An 18,512-nucleotide genomic window follows, 5' to 3' on the forward strand; every position below is an offset into this window, starting at 1 on the left:
GGGCAGGGACCTTTTTTATTTACCTTTATAATAGTGCCTGAGACAGAGTAGGCACCACAAAGCATTGAACTGAAAGATAACAAATGACAGAGAGAAAGACAATCACTCAACTCCTAATGAGCTTTGACCTTCTCAGGAACAAAACAAAACAAAACAAAAGGTTGAAATCAACCTTTAGGTTGAATCTAACCAGGTAAAGGGGAGGCCAGACTTGGTGAGGAGAGCGTGAAGAAACATGTCCACTCTTCTAGGTGAGGAATCAGACGGCATAGAGGCAAAGCACAGACATCTGAAAATGGGGATATTGATAGTTCCTTTCTCAAGTGATTGCTCTAAGAATATAAAGGAATAATCCATGTAAAGAGCCTGATACACAGGAAGCACTCAGTAAACAGTAGCTACTTATATTAAAGGCTCAGATGAGTGGGCCTGTAATCTTACAGATGTTACTGATTAGGACCAGTTCAAAGGAAGGGGCAGCACCTATTTATATTTAAAAATAAGTCAATTTAAAGAAAAAATATTAAGTCAATAATAGTGCAAGTGGTGGACAGCTAAGGCAAAATTCATGAAGCTGTTATGTGGACAACTGAAGTCTGGGAAACGGAGCTGAAAAGGAACTATATTGAATGGTAACTGGACTAGGTTCCTTCTAGCGCTAAAGGTTTATGACTTTGAGACCATTTTTCATGTTAATACCATTTTCTATCCCATACTTTGTCCAGGCACTGGGCTCAGTACCTTGCCTCCTTATCACAATTGATCCATGCAATATCTCTGAAAAGTAGATAGACTATCATCAGCTTCCTTTCCTTATTGCAGATGAAGAAATCAGAGACTCACAGAAGATACCTCATTTGCCTAGGGTTACACACTAGTATGGGAAGGAACCAGCCTTGAAACTGTTAGGGAGAGCCTCAGTTTACAAATTATGGTCTGTGTCTACAGTGTGGGATAACTGAGGAATTTTCTAGTTTAGTCTAATCAAGGGCTCATATTTAGATATTGCTGTTACACATGGATTTTCCCCGATAGGATTCTGTTGCTTTATAAACTACTACTTAGGTCAAAATTAGCTGACTCTTTAAACCAGCCATGGGACTGGCTGACCTGAGGGCCAAGTGCCTTCAAGGCAGATTTTCAATTAGCAGAGGAAGACATGGTGCTGTCAAGGCTTGACATCCAGACCAAGAGCCCCTTTCTGCTCTGGGTTATTTCTCAGGGAAGGTTGTTGGGAGATGGGCACATTCTACCAGCTGGCGGCTACACCAGTGACCTTTAATGCTAGTTTAGCTTGAATACATTTTGACATTTCAAGCAAATTAATGTATTTTTACAAGGTGGGGCACCGACCACAAATTAGGCCAAATGGTTTCCCTGCAGGCTGGGTTACTGTGCAAAGATTCTCCCACCACCCCCAAAAGAAATGTTTATTTTTCTCCACCTGGACAAATGCCAACAGCCCTCAGGGGTTAACCTTAGTCCCACCTCAGTAGTCTATAATTCTGGGGTCTCTCTGCAGCTAACAGATGCTAATTCTGACAGCCGGAATGAGGCAAAGACTCCAATCCGCATGTTACATTGTGTGTTATGGAAATGCCTTGGTATAAAGCACCAGTTCCTTGAAAAATTACGTGGAAAAGAGAGTATCTACCATGAGAAGCAGAAGGAACTAACAACCTACGAGAGGTGAAGAGGTCCAGTTTCTGAAAAGACAGACCCTAGACTACGAAGTAGCCACACATCTTTCATCTGAGGCGTTTTCAGAGACAAATCAAATGGGAATTAAAGGGATTCTGTGTAGCTCATACAGAAAGTGTCTCAGAAGCACAGAGGCCACTTTAGTCACAGGAAACTGCCAGAGGGTGACTTATTTGATGGAACAGAAAACAAACAGACACAATAGCTGGTGTATTTTTGAGGCAATTTTAAACCTAATAAACATGACACCAGTAGCGTTGACTTAAATCAGCTCGGGCGAGTTGGAGAATTTAACAGCTCGTCTTCCAACTACCAGCCTTTATCTCAGAGGCCGCCTTGACAGCAGAGAGCAGAGTCCAAAACATGGCCTTCTCTGACTTCTGCCAGGTGTGTGCCGTCCCCGGCCTCTGGCCCGGCCTCAGCTCTCAGAGTGGGGATAATTAGAACGTCATTTCTGCCAGCTTTGTTTTTTCTGGGTCACTGACTTCAGACTTGATCAAAATACGAGTGTTGGACTGAAATCAATTGGTTTCCTCTTCCTCAGCCAGCCCCAGCTTATTTCCTGGGGGACCGTGCTCCAGAGGCCCAGCGCACACAGACAGCTTCTGTAGCAGCCCGATGGTGTGTATAGAGGTCCAGAGTGAGGGCTGCGGAGGGGTCCACAGCGCAGGCGCTCCATCTCCCTGCTCTCCCTCTCCGTGGCAGGGCGCTGACATGCAAGGGCCTCAGACAGACGTGCTGAGGAACACATCACAGCAAACAGCTCTGGGAGCTGTTAAGGCTGGTGTTTAATGTTTATCCAATGGCCTCAGTTTGAAAGGCTCTGTAGAACATGCATAACAGAAGCTCAGCTTTATACTCCATTAGCATTCAAATTCCTAGCTGTCCAGAGGCATATGGTACTGACCAGAGAAGGCCAGCCGATGTCGAGGCTGAGGGCATGTAGAGACAGGAGGACAGGTTGAGGCTGCTGGATGTCTGGGAGAGACACTCAGAGACAGGGGACAAAGAGACCCAAGTGGTACAAGAGGGGAGGTCAAAGACAACCTTTGTCTTCTTTATAACATCACCAGTTGTCCTCCATTAAGAGACAGAATTAGAGGGAAGGGCTTTATCTCAGACTGGCCTTTGTCCACTTCATTACTGAGTGGAAGGCCTCTTCCAACCTGGAAATAGTGGGCCTCAGAATGCGATGATAGCATATATCTTGTTTTCAGACTTTCAGATTCAATGAGAAAAACAAAGCTTTCCTCGGGCTTTCACTCAAGGCAAAAAGAATTGCAGCTACATTACTGTTACTATCTTGGCCAGGAATGGGGCAGACTCTTCTGCCTTTGCCTAGCCATAAGAGAAGAGAAATAAAGTACAGAATAAGTGAGTGGTGGAGTCGAGAGTGCACGTAACGTAGTTCTCTGAGAAGTGCCCGGTGATAAATAGCAGCTGTCGTGTCGAAGAGATGTCAGGGTAGACATTGGGCTGACTCCTGTGTCGAGAAAGGAGCTAGAGTAGATCCGTGTTTGCTTGGCCTGTGTGTCCCAGTGCCCAGCACAGCACTTGGCACCAGCACGCCAGACACACACACACACACACACACACACACACACACACACACCCACCCCAGTCCTTTTGCTTCTAACTCTTTGTCTCAAATGCATCTACTTCTCTCCATCCCCACTGTCGCCAACCTAATTCAGGCCACCATCATCCCTCACCTGGACCACTGCAGGAGCCTCTTAACTAGCGGCCTGTTTCCCATCTCACCTCCTCCTCCAATATGATCTCAACAGCAGAAAGGGTGATCCCTCTAGAACCCAAATATGATTATGTCACATCCCTACTTAAAGCCATCAGAATAAAACTGGACATGTACATCTCTCCATTACCTGGTGTATTAGTCTGCTGGGGCTACCACAACGAAACACCACAGACCAGGTGGCTTTAACAAGAGAAAGTGATACTCTCATAGTTCTGGAGGTGGGAAGTTCAAGATCAAGGTGTCGGCAGGTTTGGCTTCTCCTGAGATCTCTCTCCTTGGCTTGCAGACGCCCATCCTCTTACTGTGTCCTCACATGGGCTTTTCTCTGTGCATACACATTCCTGGTATTTCCTCCTTCTTATAAGGACCTGAGAGCCCCACCCTTATGACCTCATTTAACCTTTATTACCTCTGTCAAGGCCTCATCTCCAAATACAGTCACATTAGAGGTTAGACTTCAGCATATGAATTTAGGGGGGCACAATTCAGTCCTGATACCTAGCCACTGTCTACCTCCTGATTCTCACCGATCACCTCTCCATCACTCAGCCTGTATTAGCCTTACTGGATTGTTTGTAGTATCTGGATGGGCCATACTGTCTCTAATCTCTGAACCTTTACCCATGCTGCTCCCTCTCCCTGGATTGCCCTCAACTCTACTGCCTGCCATTTCCACCCCATTCCTCTCCTACTGGTCATTGCAGACCCTATTTAGGTACCACCTTCTCTGGAAATACCCTGCCTCCTGACTCCTAGTCTGGGTAAAGAGCTCTCGCGTCCTCTCCGCTGCCTCCTTCTCATGACATGGAGAGTAATTGCCTGATGGCTCTCCAAGGGTTCTTGTAGACCATGAGGCATTTGAAGACAGAAGCTGTGTCATTTTGGAGATCTTTTGAATGCCCAAAGCCTAGCACAAGGCTTAGCACAGAGAAGGTGCTCAGCAAACATCCAATGAAAGAACAAACCAACCTGTTTCTTTGCTGAGGAAAGAAGGATGTGGAGTGAACCAGGTCAAGCCACATGAGCAGTGCATTACAACTTAGGATTCCAAATCCCCAGCTGATGAACTGTACCTGAGTACTCCACAAGACAGCTGCTAGGTCTGTGCAAGGAAAGGTCCTGTCCCCAAAGGTTGCTGATAGAGTAAAATCGGGTTTCTCTAGCACTCTGTTGTCCAGATGCCTCTATGACTTTGCTGTTCCATGCATCTACAGAGCAGTGAGAGAGATTTGCATCTCATAGTGCCACAGAAGCCCTAGAGCAGTGGTCCTCAAACTTTATTGTGCTTCAGAATCACGTGGAGGACTTGTTAAAACATGGCTGGCTGGGCTCCAACTCCAGAGTTTCTGATTCAATAAGTCTAGGTTGGGGCCTGAGGATTTGCATTTCTAACTGGTTCTCAGGTGATGCTCTTGCTGCTGGTCCAGAGACCACACTCTGAGAAGGATCCTTCTGGAATTATAGCAGAAAATAATTCACATTATGTTGGAAATGGCATAAATGGTAAATGTGTTTACCAGAGCACTTAATCAGCTGTCCTTCCGAACTTTGCCGGATAACACCAACATTGCTGAAATTCATGAGACGGGGAACCAATAAGCCAATTTTTCTTTCAAGGTAAAACGGCCCCGGAAAGATATTGTAACCTAATGGTGTGTGTTCTGTTCTTTTTGCAGGTGCGATTAGAGTGGCCAACAGACCTTGCAGTCAATCCCTTGGACAATTCATTGTACGTCTTGGATAACAACATTGTGCTTCAAATTTCTGAGAACAGGCGAGTGCGGATCATTGCAGGGCGCCCCATTCACTGCCAGGTGCCAGGCATCGATCATTTCTTGGTCAGCAAGGTAGCAATTCACTCCACTCTGGAGTCAGCAAGGGCCATCAGCGTCTCCCACAGCGGGCTGCTCTTCATAGCTGAAACAGACGAGAGGAAAGTAAACCGCATTCAGCAAGTTACCACCAATGGGGAGATCTCCATCATGGCTGGTGCCCCCACTGACTGTGACTGCAAAATTGATCCCAACTGTGACTGTTTTTCAGGTATGACCTTTCTAGCAATTCAGTAGCACCCCCTCTCTGTTTTCAAAAGAAAAACGTGCATCAGAAAAGTCAAAAAAAGAACAGAAGTATTACTTGTAAACATTGGTGTGAGGCACTGGAGAAAGCAATGGATTGGGGGTCAGATAGCTTAGTATCTTGTCCTTGTTCTGCAGCTGACTCACTGAGTGACCCTAGGAAAGCCATAAAACCCCTTCATGACTCACTTCATCTGCTAAGTAGAGGGACCACGTGTCTCAGTTATATCACCTTGCTATTTTGAAGATAAACTAGTATAATAAAAGTTTTGGTACTCTAAGAAGTTAACACCACTCTACAAATGTAAGATCATGATATTATTTGTACTTTGGAGAAAGGGAAGCTAGGTAAAACCTACATTTACTGATTTAGCTAAGGAAAAAATTACTTCCAATAAGTGACTGGTTTCCAGATTAACAATGTGTGCTATTTGAAACCCAAAGGGACTAGAAGCAGACTGCTTTCAGGATACAAGGGCAAAATTAAATCTCACAATGGAGGGTTCTCAGGACATCAGTCTGCTACTTACATTGTTTTTTTTTTAATCCAAAATTTTCTCCATAACCAATAGTGCCCTTTACTTCAATTGAAATAGAGGGGGGGAAAAGAGCCTTTTCTCCAAAACACAGAGTGGATATTCCAGACAGTAAACAGTCCTGTAAATGTCAATAGATGCATTTACTGCTGGTACGTGGACATCCCTCCATGCTGCATGCCGCCCTATTAAACTGCTCATCCACGCCCAGATGGTTCTTTTAACCTTTGCCTTTCCTTGCGACAGAGGAATCAAGAGTGAGCAACTTGGTCAATACTACTTTTGATTGATATTTCCAATGTTTTCCTAGACAACTAGTTTTATAGTTATTTTGCTAATTGATATCTTTCTTTCAAGGCAAAACTGGAATGTTTATTCCAGTTATCAAATTTGATGTTCTGAATCATTGTCGTACTTGCAGACTTAGTGTACTTTGACAGTATGACAATGAAAGTTAACAGAAGAAAGGTGTCTGGGCACAGTAGGACTGGAAAGCCCTGAGATAGATGCTATGAGCATGGACAGGCGTAAGTCTCTGGCTAGATTTGGGGTGACTGTCATCATTTGCTGTTTTTGTATCTTTAGATACAGAAGAGCAGGATTGACGATTTCACAAAATTGGTGTTAACTGAGAGAATTGCATCTCACTGTTCATCTTTAGTGGCACTGACTCAAGAATTGGGAATAATGGGTTTCAAATATCCAGCTGGGGCATGTGGAGAATGTTGGTTCACTGACTGTTCCCTTTAAAATGATTCTTGATGCACAGCGATTTCTGTATATGGTATGTTTGTATAAGTGCTTGTGACCACAACTATTAACATCAGGGTCTTTCTCCCACAGGTGATGGTGGCTATGCCAAAGATGCAAAGATGAAAGCCCCTTCCTCCTTAGCAGTGTCACCTGATGGTACCCTCTACGTGGCAGACCTTGGGAATGTTCGAATTCGTACCATTAGCAGGAACCAAGCCCACTTGAATGACATGAACCTTTATGAGATTGCATCACCTGCTGATCAGGAACTGTACCAGTTCACTGTCAATGGAACCCACCTGCACACCTTGAACTTGATAACGAGGGACTATGTGTATAATTTCACCTACAATGCCGAAGGCGACTTGGGTGCGATTACCAGCAACAACGGCAATTCTGTGCACATTCGCCGAGACGCAAGCGGGATGCCCCTTTGGCTTGTGGTGCCTGGCGGGCAGGTGTACTGGCTGACCATAAGCAGCAACGGAGTCCTGAAAAGAGTGTCAGCCCAAGGCTACAATCTGGCCTTGATGACCTACCCAGGAAACACGGGGCTTCTGGCTACCAAAAGTAACGAAAATGGATGGACAACCGTTTATGAGTAAGTTTCTAAATCTCAACATGGGCTTTGTTAGGTTTGTATTTGCAGTTGTATTACAGTGGGAAAATGACTTAGTAATTGCTGAGTGTTGCATGCTATTTTCTCCTAACAGCCACAATAAAAAAAAAAAAGTCAAGGAGAAAATTTTACCCAACTCCTAGGCTTCGAACCCATTTCTCCAGAGCAAGCACTTTTGCAGAGCATAATAATAAACACATAGGCTGAATGAAGAATCAAGCATGGCGCTGCACGAGACAAGAATGAGGCGGAAGTCCATGTGCTCGAGAAATTTACAGCATAGCTGGGAAAACAAGGGAAAATTTCATTTAAATGACAAAACTAGAAAATAGTTCTAAAGTAGCAAAGAAGCAGTGTAGCTTAACTAGTATTTATTGATCGCTGTGGGGTTTAATGAATGAATGAATGTGTGCGCAGCCCGGCCCAGCCCAACTCAGTTTAAGTTGTGAAATGACGTGGGGCAAATGCTGAAACAGGAGAAGCTGCGCTCCACTGGCTGCTTCTGGGAAATGTGGAGTCAAAAGCTTCAGTACAGGCCTGCGCCCTCCCCCCAGTTTCCCTGCACAAGGCAAAGACTCCAATACATTTGGGTATTCACAGACCGGGTCTGTGATAACTTTGTTTAACTGGGAATTAACAGAAGGTGTGTCTGACGGCAGGCTACTAGGAGGTGTCCTGTCATGGACATAGAGACCATCGTCCTTGCCTTTTAAGGCTGGACAACGTTATTTGCAAGTCAACCCATTTAGAAAGCTAGTTTGCCAGCGCTTGGCAAGCCTCTTCCCCATGAAGGGAGTTGCTGAATTTTTAACCAGTTTACAGAGTGAAGATAATGCATGGAACTGAACCCAGAGCCTGAAATGGCATTCAAGTTGGGGAACGTGAGAAGCGGAGATACTAAATACGAGGAGTTCCAGGTGTGACTCTTCCGTGAGAATGTAGGGAATATGAAAAGGCTGGATCCCACGAAACCCTCCTGAGGAAAGGGACAAAACAGTTGGCCTTCAAGTTTTGGATCATTTCCCAAAGAAATGCCACTTATACAAAAGAGCTGGACAGCTATTTTAGTTTCACTGAGAAAAATGTATTCAGTTTCTGTCGCAGGTCTTCCTCTATTTCTGGAAAAATTTCTCTTACATCTTAATAAAAGTAATAAAAGCTACTGTTCACTGAGGGTTTACTATGTGCTAGGTCCTAGGGTAGGTGATTTACATAAAGTATTTTGTTTGATCTCCAAAATAACAACATGGGATACGTGCTCCTGGTTTGCCTGTTTTATGGATGAGGAAACTGAGGCCCAGCATGGTGAGCTTGTCCTGATTCACACAGATGTCCAGGATTCAAACTGCAACAGTCTGACTCAAGAGCCCACATTTTGAAATATACTACCCTTAAGAAAGATGAAAGTTCTAATGAGAATATCTTTTTTCAAAAATTCATGCAAGATCACACTGCAGCTGAAATTAGACAAATAACTTTTTTTTTTTTTTTTCCGTACGCGGGCCTCTCACTGCTGTGGCCTCTCCCATTGCGGAGCACAGGCTCCGGACGCGCAGGCTCAGCGGCCATGGCTCACGGGTCCAGCCGCTCCGCGGCATGTGGGATCTTCCCGGACCGGGGCACGAACCCGTGTCCCCTGCATCGGCAGGCGGACTCTCAACCACTGCGCCACCAGGGAAGCCCAACAAACAACTATTTTGAAAACTAATGGTTAAATTCAGTTAAGCAACAAGAAATGGCAGAATTATTAACTAGTTTTCAAAATAACCAGTTCAACCGTTTACTTATTTACCAATCATCACATTGTACACTTGAAATACATGCAATTTTATTTGTCAATTATACCTCAATAAAACTAGAGAAAAAGCCCCCACAAAATAACCGTTTAACCATTCATTTATTTATTCAACAAAGATTTGCTAAGCAGCTAGTATACACCTGGCAGTGTTCTGGTGCTGGGGATATAGCCGTGAACAAGACAGATACAAATCCCTACCTTCACAGCGCTTACATTGTACTGGAGGGAGACAAGTAAAATGCACAGAACTTCAGATGGTGATAAGCTCTGTGGAGGAAATAAAGCAGGGTCAGGGGGAATCAAGATTTGGAGGCAGAAGGGGTTTTTATTTCAGACTGGGTGGTCAGGGAAGACCTCACTCAGAAGGTGACATTTGAGTAAAGGCCTGTAGGAGGTGAGGGAGTGAGTCGTGTGGGTATCTGCCGGGGAGGAAGGGCGAAAACATTGCAAGCAGAGTGAACAGCAAGTGCAAAGGCCCTGCAGCAGGAACAAATCTGACATGTTCAAGGAATAGTAAGGCAGCCACTGTGACTGGAGTGGAGTGCACAATCACAGTAGGGAGACAAAATCAACGAAGTGGCCAGGGCCACTTCACATAGGGCTTTGCAGGCCTCTGTAAAGACCTTTTGACTCTGAGTAAAAGGTGAGACCACTGGAGAGCTTCAAGTAAAGGAGTGACAGAATCTGCCTTCCATTTTTAAAGAATCACTCTGTATTGAAAACAGACTGTATGGTGGAAGTAGAGGAACCTAATGGAGGGAGGGGGCTATTGCAATAATCCAGGCAAAATGGTGACTTAGACCAGGGAGTGAGGGCAGTAAGTGATAATATTCTAAATATATTTTGACAATAGAGCTGTCAGGACTGACAGATGGGATGTGGAGTATGAGAAAAAAAAAGGGTCAGAAATAACTCCAAAGTTTTTGGCCTGAGCAAGTGGGTGTTGGACTTTCCATTTACCAGGATGGGGAAGACCAGGCAAGGAGTACATGATACTGGGTGGGAGTTCAGGGTTGGATATGATCAGTTTAGACATCCAAGGGAAAATATCAAGTTGGCAGTTGGATTTATGAGTCTGGAATTGAGGGGAGCGGCTGGAGATGTGAAATTTGGAGATCCAAATTTAGCGTCCACCAGTGTCTTGACTGTGTTTAAAGCCACGAGATCTTCATGGAAAAGTGAGTGTAGTCAAGGAAGAAAAGAGATCTGATGATGGAACCTAGAGCACCCCAACATTGAGTTGAAGATATGAAGAGGAACCAGCAAAAGAGACGGAGAAAGAAAGTCCAGTGAAGTAGGAAGAAAACCAGGAGAGTGGGACGTCCTGGAAGCGAAGTAAAACAAGTGATGCAAGGAGGAAGGAGCGATCAGCCGTGTCAAATACTCCTGATAAGTCAAGTAAGATAAGCACGGAGAATGACAGTTCCATCCAACACTGTGGACATCATTGTGTACCTTCACAAGAACAGGTGCTGTGGCCACTGGGGGACAGAAGCTTTAGCAGAGGAGGTTTAAGAGATAATGGATACACACATGTTCATAGCAGTGTTATTCATAATAGCCAAGAGGTGTAGAGGACCGTGTCCATCCAGTCATGAATAACCAAACGAAATGTGGTATAGCCATACAATGCGATATTATCCATCCATGAAAAGGAGTGAAGTTCTGGTACGTGCTACAGCATGGGTGAACCTCAGAGACGTTATGCTACCTGAAAGAAGCCAGACACAAAAGGACAGATATTATATAGTTCCGTTTATATGAGATATCCGGAAAAGGCAAATTCATAGAGACAAAGTATAACAGGTTAGCAGTTGCCAACAGCTAGGGAGAGGAGTGAACGGGGAGTGACTGCCAGTGAGTACGGGGTTTATTTTGGGGGTGATGGAAATGTTCTAGAAATGGTGCTGACGGTTGCACACGTTGTGAATGTACTGAAAGCCACTGAATTGTGTACTGTGTACTTTTAAATGGTGAATTTTATGCTATGTTAATTATATTTCAATAATAATCATCATAATAATAAAGAGAGCAACTGGGAGGAGAGTTTGGGGACAATGAGTAAAGAACCCTTCTGAAGTGCACTGCTGTAACGAGCAGAGAAATTGGAGCGGGGGGGGGGAAGAGAGTAATCAGAAGGAGGTTTTTAAAATGAAAGAAATAATGGTACATTTGTGTGCTGATGAAAATAATCCAATACAGAGGGGAAAACTGATGATGTCAGATAGAGAGCAGAATGTTGTAGTCGGATAGTTTGTGGTCCCGGCGGATACTTACAGCAAGCAGAGCCCAGGCCTGTTACCAGGACTCAGCTGGCAGTGAGAAAAAAGTAGCATCTAACATCATTGTTTTTGGGTAACCAATCTTGAGGCATTAAGAGATGAGAAACACAGGCATTCACGCGGGGGTAATCATGGAATTTTATGGCCACAAGGAGACATCAGAGGTCACTTTACAAATAAGGAAATGGAGGCCTAGAGTAGGGGACTAATTTGCCCATTCATGTTGCTGGTTGGCTGGGTCTAGAGTCAGATCTTTGAGCTTCTAGCCCACTGCTCTTTCCACTACTACCCCACTGCCTTCCAGAAAAAGGAAGAGGATTTGGGATTACAGGAGTGACCATGGGAAGTCTGGGGAGCTAGAAGATTTCTGCTGCAGTAGCAGGACAAGAGGAGTATGAGAGCGCCATGAAAGAGAAAGGGAGGCTGAATATCCGTTTCGTCCTTCTCCCACCTTCTCGACTCCAGCCAGTATTATGCGGAAACCCTCTGTGGAGAGAAGGTTCCTCTTCCTCCTGAAGCAGTGCATTCTGTCCCCAACGGAATGCTGTCCCTGTCGGTTCCTGCATGTACATACGGGAATGAGCAACTTCCCAACCTTCAAAATGAAACTAATTCTTCCCAGTCTACTCTGTACAAACTCTGGCTTCTTTCACTTTTATCCTCCAACGCTTTAGCCGGTTCTGAGCACTCCTTTGAGGTTTTCCTTCTCCTTCTGAAGCCAGGGAGCACCGAATCGGACCTACTCTTCCAGTCAGGGTTACAGCCATGCTGAGGTCAGTAGAAGGTGGCCTTGGGCCACTGTTACCAGGCCCTCCTAAAAGAACTTGAGCATTGCTCAGAGGTGAGAGAGAGGCTGCCTTCTTTGGCCAAAAGGTGACAAATCCTTTGCTAAGGTGGACATCAGATTTCTGTTCTGAGATGAGAAACAGAAAAAGAGAAACAGAAGCAAAATTGTTGGAAGGATGGAAGACTGCTGCATAGAGGTAGCTAAGCCAGTAATCCGTTCAACTTTCGGTTATCAGCGACAACGCAGGGAGAAATGACACAGATGACCCTGAACAGTGTGGACAGTCCAAATGGGATTTTAAAATGCATCTGGTGCCGTGGTAGTATGTGGGCTTGTCTTGTGTAGTGTGATGTTGTTTAAATAGTTCATTGCTTTCCATAATTCCGTTTGACTCGGACCAGGATCAAAGTTGCACACCCCAAGTATTAGTACTTGATGTGACTGCGCCTAAGTGTCCTGAGTGTCAGGGGAAAAGCTGACCACAGAGAAATGGCTGTCAAAGCAGAACTAGGAACGAGGCAGGGGTTCTGGCCCGAGGGGCTGGCGGGCTCCTAATTGCGATGACCCTGCCCCAGCAGAGGCTGCAAGGATAGCCAGGACACCCTTGCTTGTTTCGCAAGCATTTCCCCGGTAAAGGCTTCTGCTACGCTCAACTGAAAAGGTCCCAGACTGAGGCCAAAGTGTCAGTTTTGTCACTGCTGCCAGTGCAGGCCGAGCTGACAGTTCCTCAGGCCCTTGACCTTTGTGGGAGCACAATCTCTTGATCCCTGGTTTTCTGTGTTCTCTCTATCCCGGGACTTGGTTTGCACATTCCCCACCCCCCCCCCAAGAAAACGCCATTTACTGACAACTTGGAAATGCCCTCACGATAGCTCTGGGTGCCTTCTAGGCTGTTTTACAAATGCTCAGTCTTATGGAAGATGGCTAATGGGAGGTTCTCTCTCCTCCCTGATAAGATTAGCAGAACGGGGGCGGGGAGCGGGGAGGCGGGGCAAGGTACACAAGCCACGTCTCCGGGTGAGATATTTGCCTAAGCAGAGGATGTGATTCCCATGCGGAACTGGTTATGTAAGTGAATAGTCAGTCCAAACACATCGAAGTGTTTCCAGTGCTTTTGAGAATCTCAGAGTAGGGAGAGAGCTAAGGCACCACATGGTCCAGGCCCCTGCCTCTGGGCAGGTGAGGGATTTCATTTAAGCAAGAAGAACGTAGAATTGCCAACAGTTCCTTCAGTACTCCAGAGACAGACTGGACACCTTTGCTCAGTTCCTTCCCCCTGTGCTTTATGCCCTTGGTAAGGCTCAGGAATGGGCAGAGAGAACTGTCGTGGCTCATGCTGGGGAGAGAGAACTACCAAAGAGAAAGGGACTGAACAGAAGGAAGAGAGGCTGCTGGCCGAACGAGCTTTCAGAGCCTGGCTGGGAAATGAGCTGCACCTCACAGGACGTCCGTGTAAGCTAAGCCTCCACACCACCTGGGATGGCTCTGTCTATCCTCTCACCACGCTGACTCTCATACCCACCCCTTCCTTCCCATTTCCACTGGCAGATCCTGTTTCTCTCATTCAACAAGTATATGCAGTGAGAGTCTGCTCTGTGCCACACACCGAAAATACAGAGGTGATGAGACACTGTCCTCTCTCTAAAGATGCGAGAGTTTACAACCTAGGAAGGAAGACTGGTCCCAAGGATAGGCGATCACAACGCATTTCATAAAGGCAAGAGGCCACCATCTTCTCTTACACAAGCTGAGGCGTTAGCCTCCCAACAGGTTTCCCTGCTCCATAGCTTCCCTTCCGAGATTCACTGCCACCAAAGAACTGCTTGAATCATACCGTTCTCCCCCTGAAGAGCTTCCTACGCCTCTCCATTGTCTACTGACTGCATGCTTTCCTCCAGAGCCTGACACCCCAGTTTCCCCGTGCTCTGCTTCCAACGTGCCTCTCCGGCCTCATCTCCCACTCCCCTCCGAGAGGACCTGTGTGCTCCAGCACCATCCTTCCCTCGATGGTCATCCCAGCCACCGCTGTGCCTACCTTTGGAGTGCCTTCCTCCCGTCCCCAGTCTCTACCTATCAAGGGACTGATCTCCAGCTACCCTCCAGGATTCAAGTACCACCTCCTTCTCTTCTGCTCAGCCTGCCTGGAAGTAACTTCTGCCTCTTCTGAGCTTCTGCAGCTCCTTGTTTACAGAAGTATATGGCAATGTTCTGGCACCAGAGTGGTTTGTGTGCGTATCTTATCTACGCTACTAGACTTTGAAGTTCATTCACCACAGTATCCCCAGTACCTAGCGCAAGACTGATATTTATTGAGTGAAGGACAAGTGAAGATAGAAGGGCATTATGGACATGGGCTGAATCATAGGGGGCCACATGAAGTTATTGGTGAAGAAAGGGCAATCCAGTATTTCCTAAAGAACGCTTATTAGGTTGGTCAGGTTTCCGGCATGAGAGGGTAAAGAGGGTCTATTTCCTTTAAAAAAAATAAGTAATGAATTTTTCTTCTATAATCTTCAATATTTTCTTAAGAAGAGCAAAGATGGAAGAGCTACTAGTTTTTACCCTGCCCGGTTTAGCTCTGGCTTAAATTGTCCTCAAGGGAAAGGGCAGGCTATCCCTTACGAGAAAATATCAGACCAAATATATTTTTAATAATGTGTAAATATCATCTCCCCTAATATAAACTATATGTTCCTCAAGGACAAGAATGAATTCTGAATTTCCTTTACAAATGTTTCCTTTGATCCACGGGGACACGTGTGTGCGCACGCACACAGTGGAACTCTGTAAAATCAGGGACGGGAAGGGACAAGGTGATGGCAAAGCTCCTCTTCCCAAGCTCACTCCTGATGACCATGAAGGCAACAGTCAATGCCTGATCACACAATTCACCGACCAGAATTTGCAGCCCAGGGTAGGGAGGGGGAGTGGGGGCAGGGCGGTGGAAGTTACAACCCTGTTACGGCCTGAAGGGATCAGTTGCAGCATATTGGCTTGTGTTCTCTGCACCAAAGGATGCAGGCACCAGAGGGAAGCCCACAGAACAGTGTAAGAGATTTTGATTAAACTTGTTTCTTTGACATTCACTCTGGAAACATGCAGTCCCCTGTGATGGAGGGGAAACAACAACAACAACAACAAAAAGAAACCTCAAGCAAGCCATAAGAAATCAAAGGCTTCCTTTATTTCTTATCCAGTTTGGAGCAATCTTTCCAAAGTTGTGGGATCTGCTCTTCCTTTGAACATGACCCCACAGAAGAGACTTGGGCCTGTAGGTTTTGAATGAGCCCAGGAGAGGCACCACACTGCAGACACCAAATGCCATTGCTTTGGCTGTGACTAGCAGAATTGGGGCGGGTGAGTGTACTGGGGGGGTAGGGTGCTTTGTTTTTTTGGGTTTTTTCCCTTCAGTTTTACTGAGATATAATCGACATACAGCACTATATAAGTTTAAGGCATGCAGCATAATGACTTGATTTATATATATTGCAAAATGATGATGACAGTAAGTTTAGTGAATGTCCGTCATCTCATATAGATACAAAAAAAAAAGAAGAAAAATATTTTTTCCTTCTGATGAGAACTTTTAGGATTTACTTTCTTAGGAATTTTCATACATACCACACCGCAGTTAACTATTGTCGTGTTGTACATTGCGTCCCCAGTACTTATGTAACTTATGACTGGAAGTTTTGACCTTCTGACCACCTCTGTCCCATTCCTCCACCCACCCCCTGCCTCTGGTAACCACAAATCTGATCTCTCTTTCTATGAGTTTTTTGTGTTCGGGTTTTTGGTTTTGTTTTTTTTCAGATTCCACACATAAGTGAGATCATACAGTATTTGTCTTACTCTGTCCGATTTATTTCACTTAGCATAACGCCCTCAAGGTAGAGTGCTTTGTTTATGATAAAGTCAAATGTACACTTTCAGATAAGGAGGCTTATCCAGCCACAGAAAGGAAATCAGACAATACAACTTTCTAGCTCTCTAGTGCCTGGGCAGGACTGTGGGAAATTCTATCTTATCCCCACTGCATTCCCTCTCTCAGCAGACGAGGAGCCAGGCAGCAGCCTCCCAGCTACATCTATCCAGGGAATTACACCACAGGCCACTGCTGAGGTTCATTCAGATTTTTGACCTCTGCTCATGGATGGCTCAGTTAGCATCTGATCTTGTCATCTTGCCCTGAGAAGTGGGCACGACCACTGCCATCACCTTTCAATGAAATCTTGCTTTCAAACAAGGGGCTATGTGACTGGGAAAGAAAGAAGCTGCCCTGAGCTGGAAAGCCCGTTGGAAACCTGCATGCGTAGCATCTTAGGTCAGATCTCCTGGAGGAATAATGAAGAGTGACCTTGCTGAGTGCTGAGGAAACCCTTCAGAAATCAGGAAAGGGAAACCAATGAGGCAGAGTTGCTGGTGATGGATGTGAAACAGAGAGGAACTGCCTGAGTATTCCAGGCTGTGGGACCACAGTCTCCATAGTGAGGGGGGCCTGCAGCAGCTCCCTTCTGTCTGCTGCCTGGAAACTCCTCCCTACAGGGAAAAGCAGGTTGGTACCTTGCAAGAATCAAAACTGGATATCGTTTTCCTCTCCTGGAAGGAAGACCAGGCAGACAAAGTCGGAGCTGTGTTAGGTGTTCAGGCCCTTCCATGCCCCTTTCTCATCAGGGGTCTTCTTCTTGCAGCCACAGAGCCCCGAGCAGGCCACGGGCAAACGGGCTGAGCAGGGGGGAGGATTTTGCCATTAACCCCAGGCGCAAACAGCACCCTTCAGCCTTTCCTCGATAATGAGGCCTTAGCAGCATAGCTGCAACATGCCAATAACCTTTTTGACTGAAATCCATTTAAGCAAAGCGTGCATCCAATTAAACAACTAGGGCTTGCCATATCTATGATGTCAAATGACCTATTTGATTATTTTTATTTGCGTGCCTGACTCTTTTAACTGATAGCATGTGTGTGCAGTGCACACACTCATGTACAAACAGAACTGAACTTGAGATGGCATTGTGTATAGCCTCAAGTTCAGTTTTGTCCTATAAAATAATGTCTAGCCCCTTTTCCCAAGCCTACCAAAGGCTGGTCTAAGTTTTAAAATTTCAGCAGCTATCCAGGCTGAGTTCTTTAAAGCGTAGTGGATTAACACTGAATCACTAGGCCATTTTGCATAATTTTGGTGGGAGAAGGCAGTAGAGCCAGACTCTACCACTGTGTCCAGGCTGTATCCTGCTCACTTTGGGTAAAAAGAATATAATTGTTTAACATTTTAAAAACAAAAAAAGTACTTAACTATTTTGTAATTTGCAACTTGAAAGCAGTAATGGGTTTCCAAGTGCATGTCCTTACTTTTAATGAAGGGTTTATTTTTCATGGTTCTATTGGCAATAAAAGAACAGCTCCACACCAAAAGCCTTCAGGGAGGCAGTTTCCACTTGGAGGACAGTGAGATTGCCAATTCTGATTTTTTTAAAAAAGTCAACTCACAAGACTATATTTCTAGATATAGGTTATTGCCTATTATCCCAGGTAATTATTTGTTTTCGTCTCTTACTCATATAGGCAAATTACAACACATTATGTACTATATTATAAAAAGATTAAAAAATTAAGTGGCACTGAGATCAGGGGGCTCCAGAATGTTTTAATGAACATGTTTCCATTGTCTTCGGTGCTTGGTCATTTTGTTGGAAGAATGATTCATTCATTTCAAATTTGGCAACTTAAAGATCAGCAAACATAATTTTCCTATCACAGTGCAGAATCAGTTTATTAGCCTTCTCAGGCTGGTGGGGGCGGGGCGGGGCGGGGCGGCGGACAGCCATGCCTCCTTTTTCTTTGTCAACAGCACCCTCTGCTGGTCCTTGTGACCCATCACATCTGATGGGATCGACCCAAATTGCAAACGGAGGGCTCCCTGCAACATTGCACACAGCAGGACATGACTCATAAATCAGTTTTCCACCCTAGTGATTCATTACCAGATATATTTTTTCTGTAAAACAGCACAGCTCAAGGAAGTCATCAAGAATTCAGAAGCAGCAAAAAATACCTTCGTTTGATTAATCATCTCTCTGACCTTTTTTTTCTTATTGAACAAGGTTAATAATACTTGTTATCACTCAAAGTTAAACTGTATTAGCTGCCAAGTGATTTTTATTTTGCAAAAGCCTGTTATCACTGCCAAGAGACTTCAACA

At 45.2% G+C, this 18,512-nt stretch overlaps 1 protein-coding gene across 8 annotated transcripts in view; it reads left to right on the plus strand.

The window, feature by feature from the left end:
* TENM1 (teneurin transmembrane protein 1) overlaps positions 1-18,512 on the plus strand; it is a 799,512-nt gene that overhangs the window by 747,365 nt on the left and 33,635 nt on the right. For all 8 annotated transcript variants that reach the window (XM_060002255.1, XM_060002258.1, XM_060002259.1 and 5 more), the window contains 2 exons: positions 5,134-5,500; positions 6,915-7,425. In XM_060002255.1, coding sequence (XP_059858238.1) covers positions 5,134-5,500; positions 6,915-7,425 — 878 coding nt within the window. The remainder of the gene's footprint in view (positions 1-5,133; positions 5,501-6,914; positions 7,426-18,512) is intronic.

Source organism: Delphinus delphis, chromosome X, assembly GCF_949987515.2.
Source record: "Delphinus delphis chromosome X, mDelDel1.2, whole genome shotgun sequence".
Taxonomy (NCBI): Eukaryota; Metazoa; Chordata; class Mammalia; order Artiodactyla; family Delphinidae; genus Delphinus; species Delphinus delphis.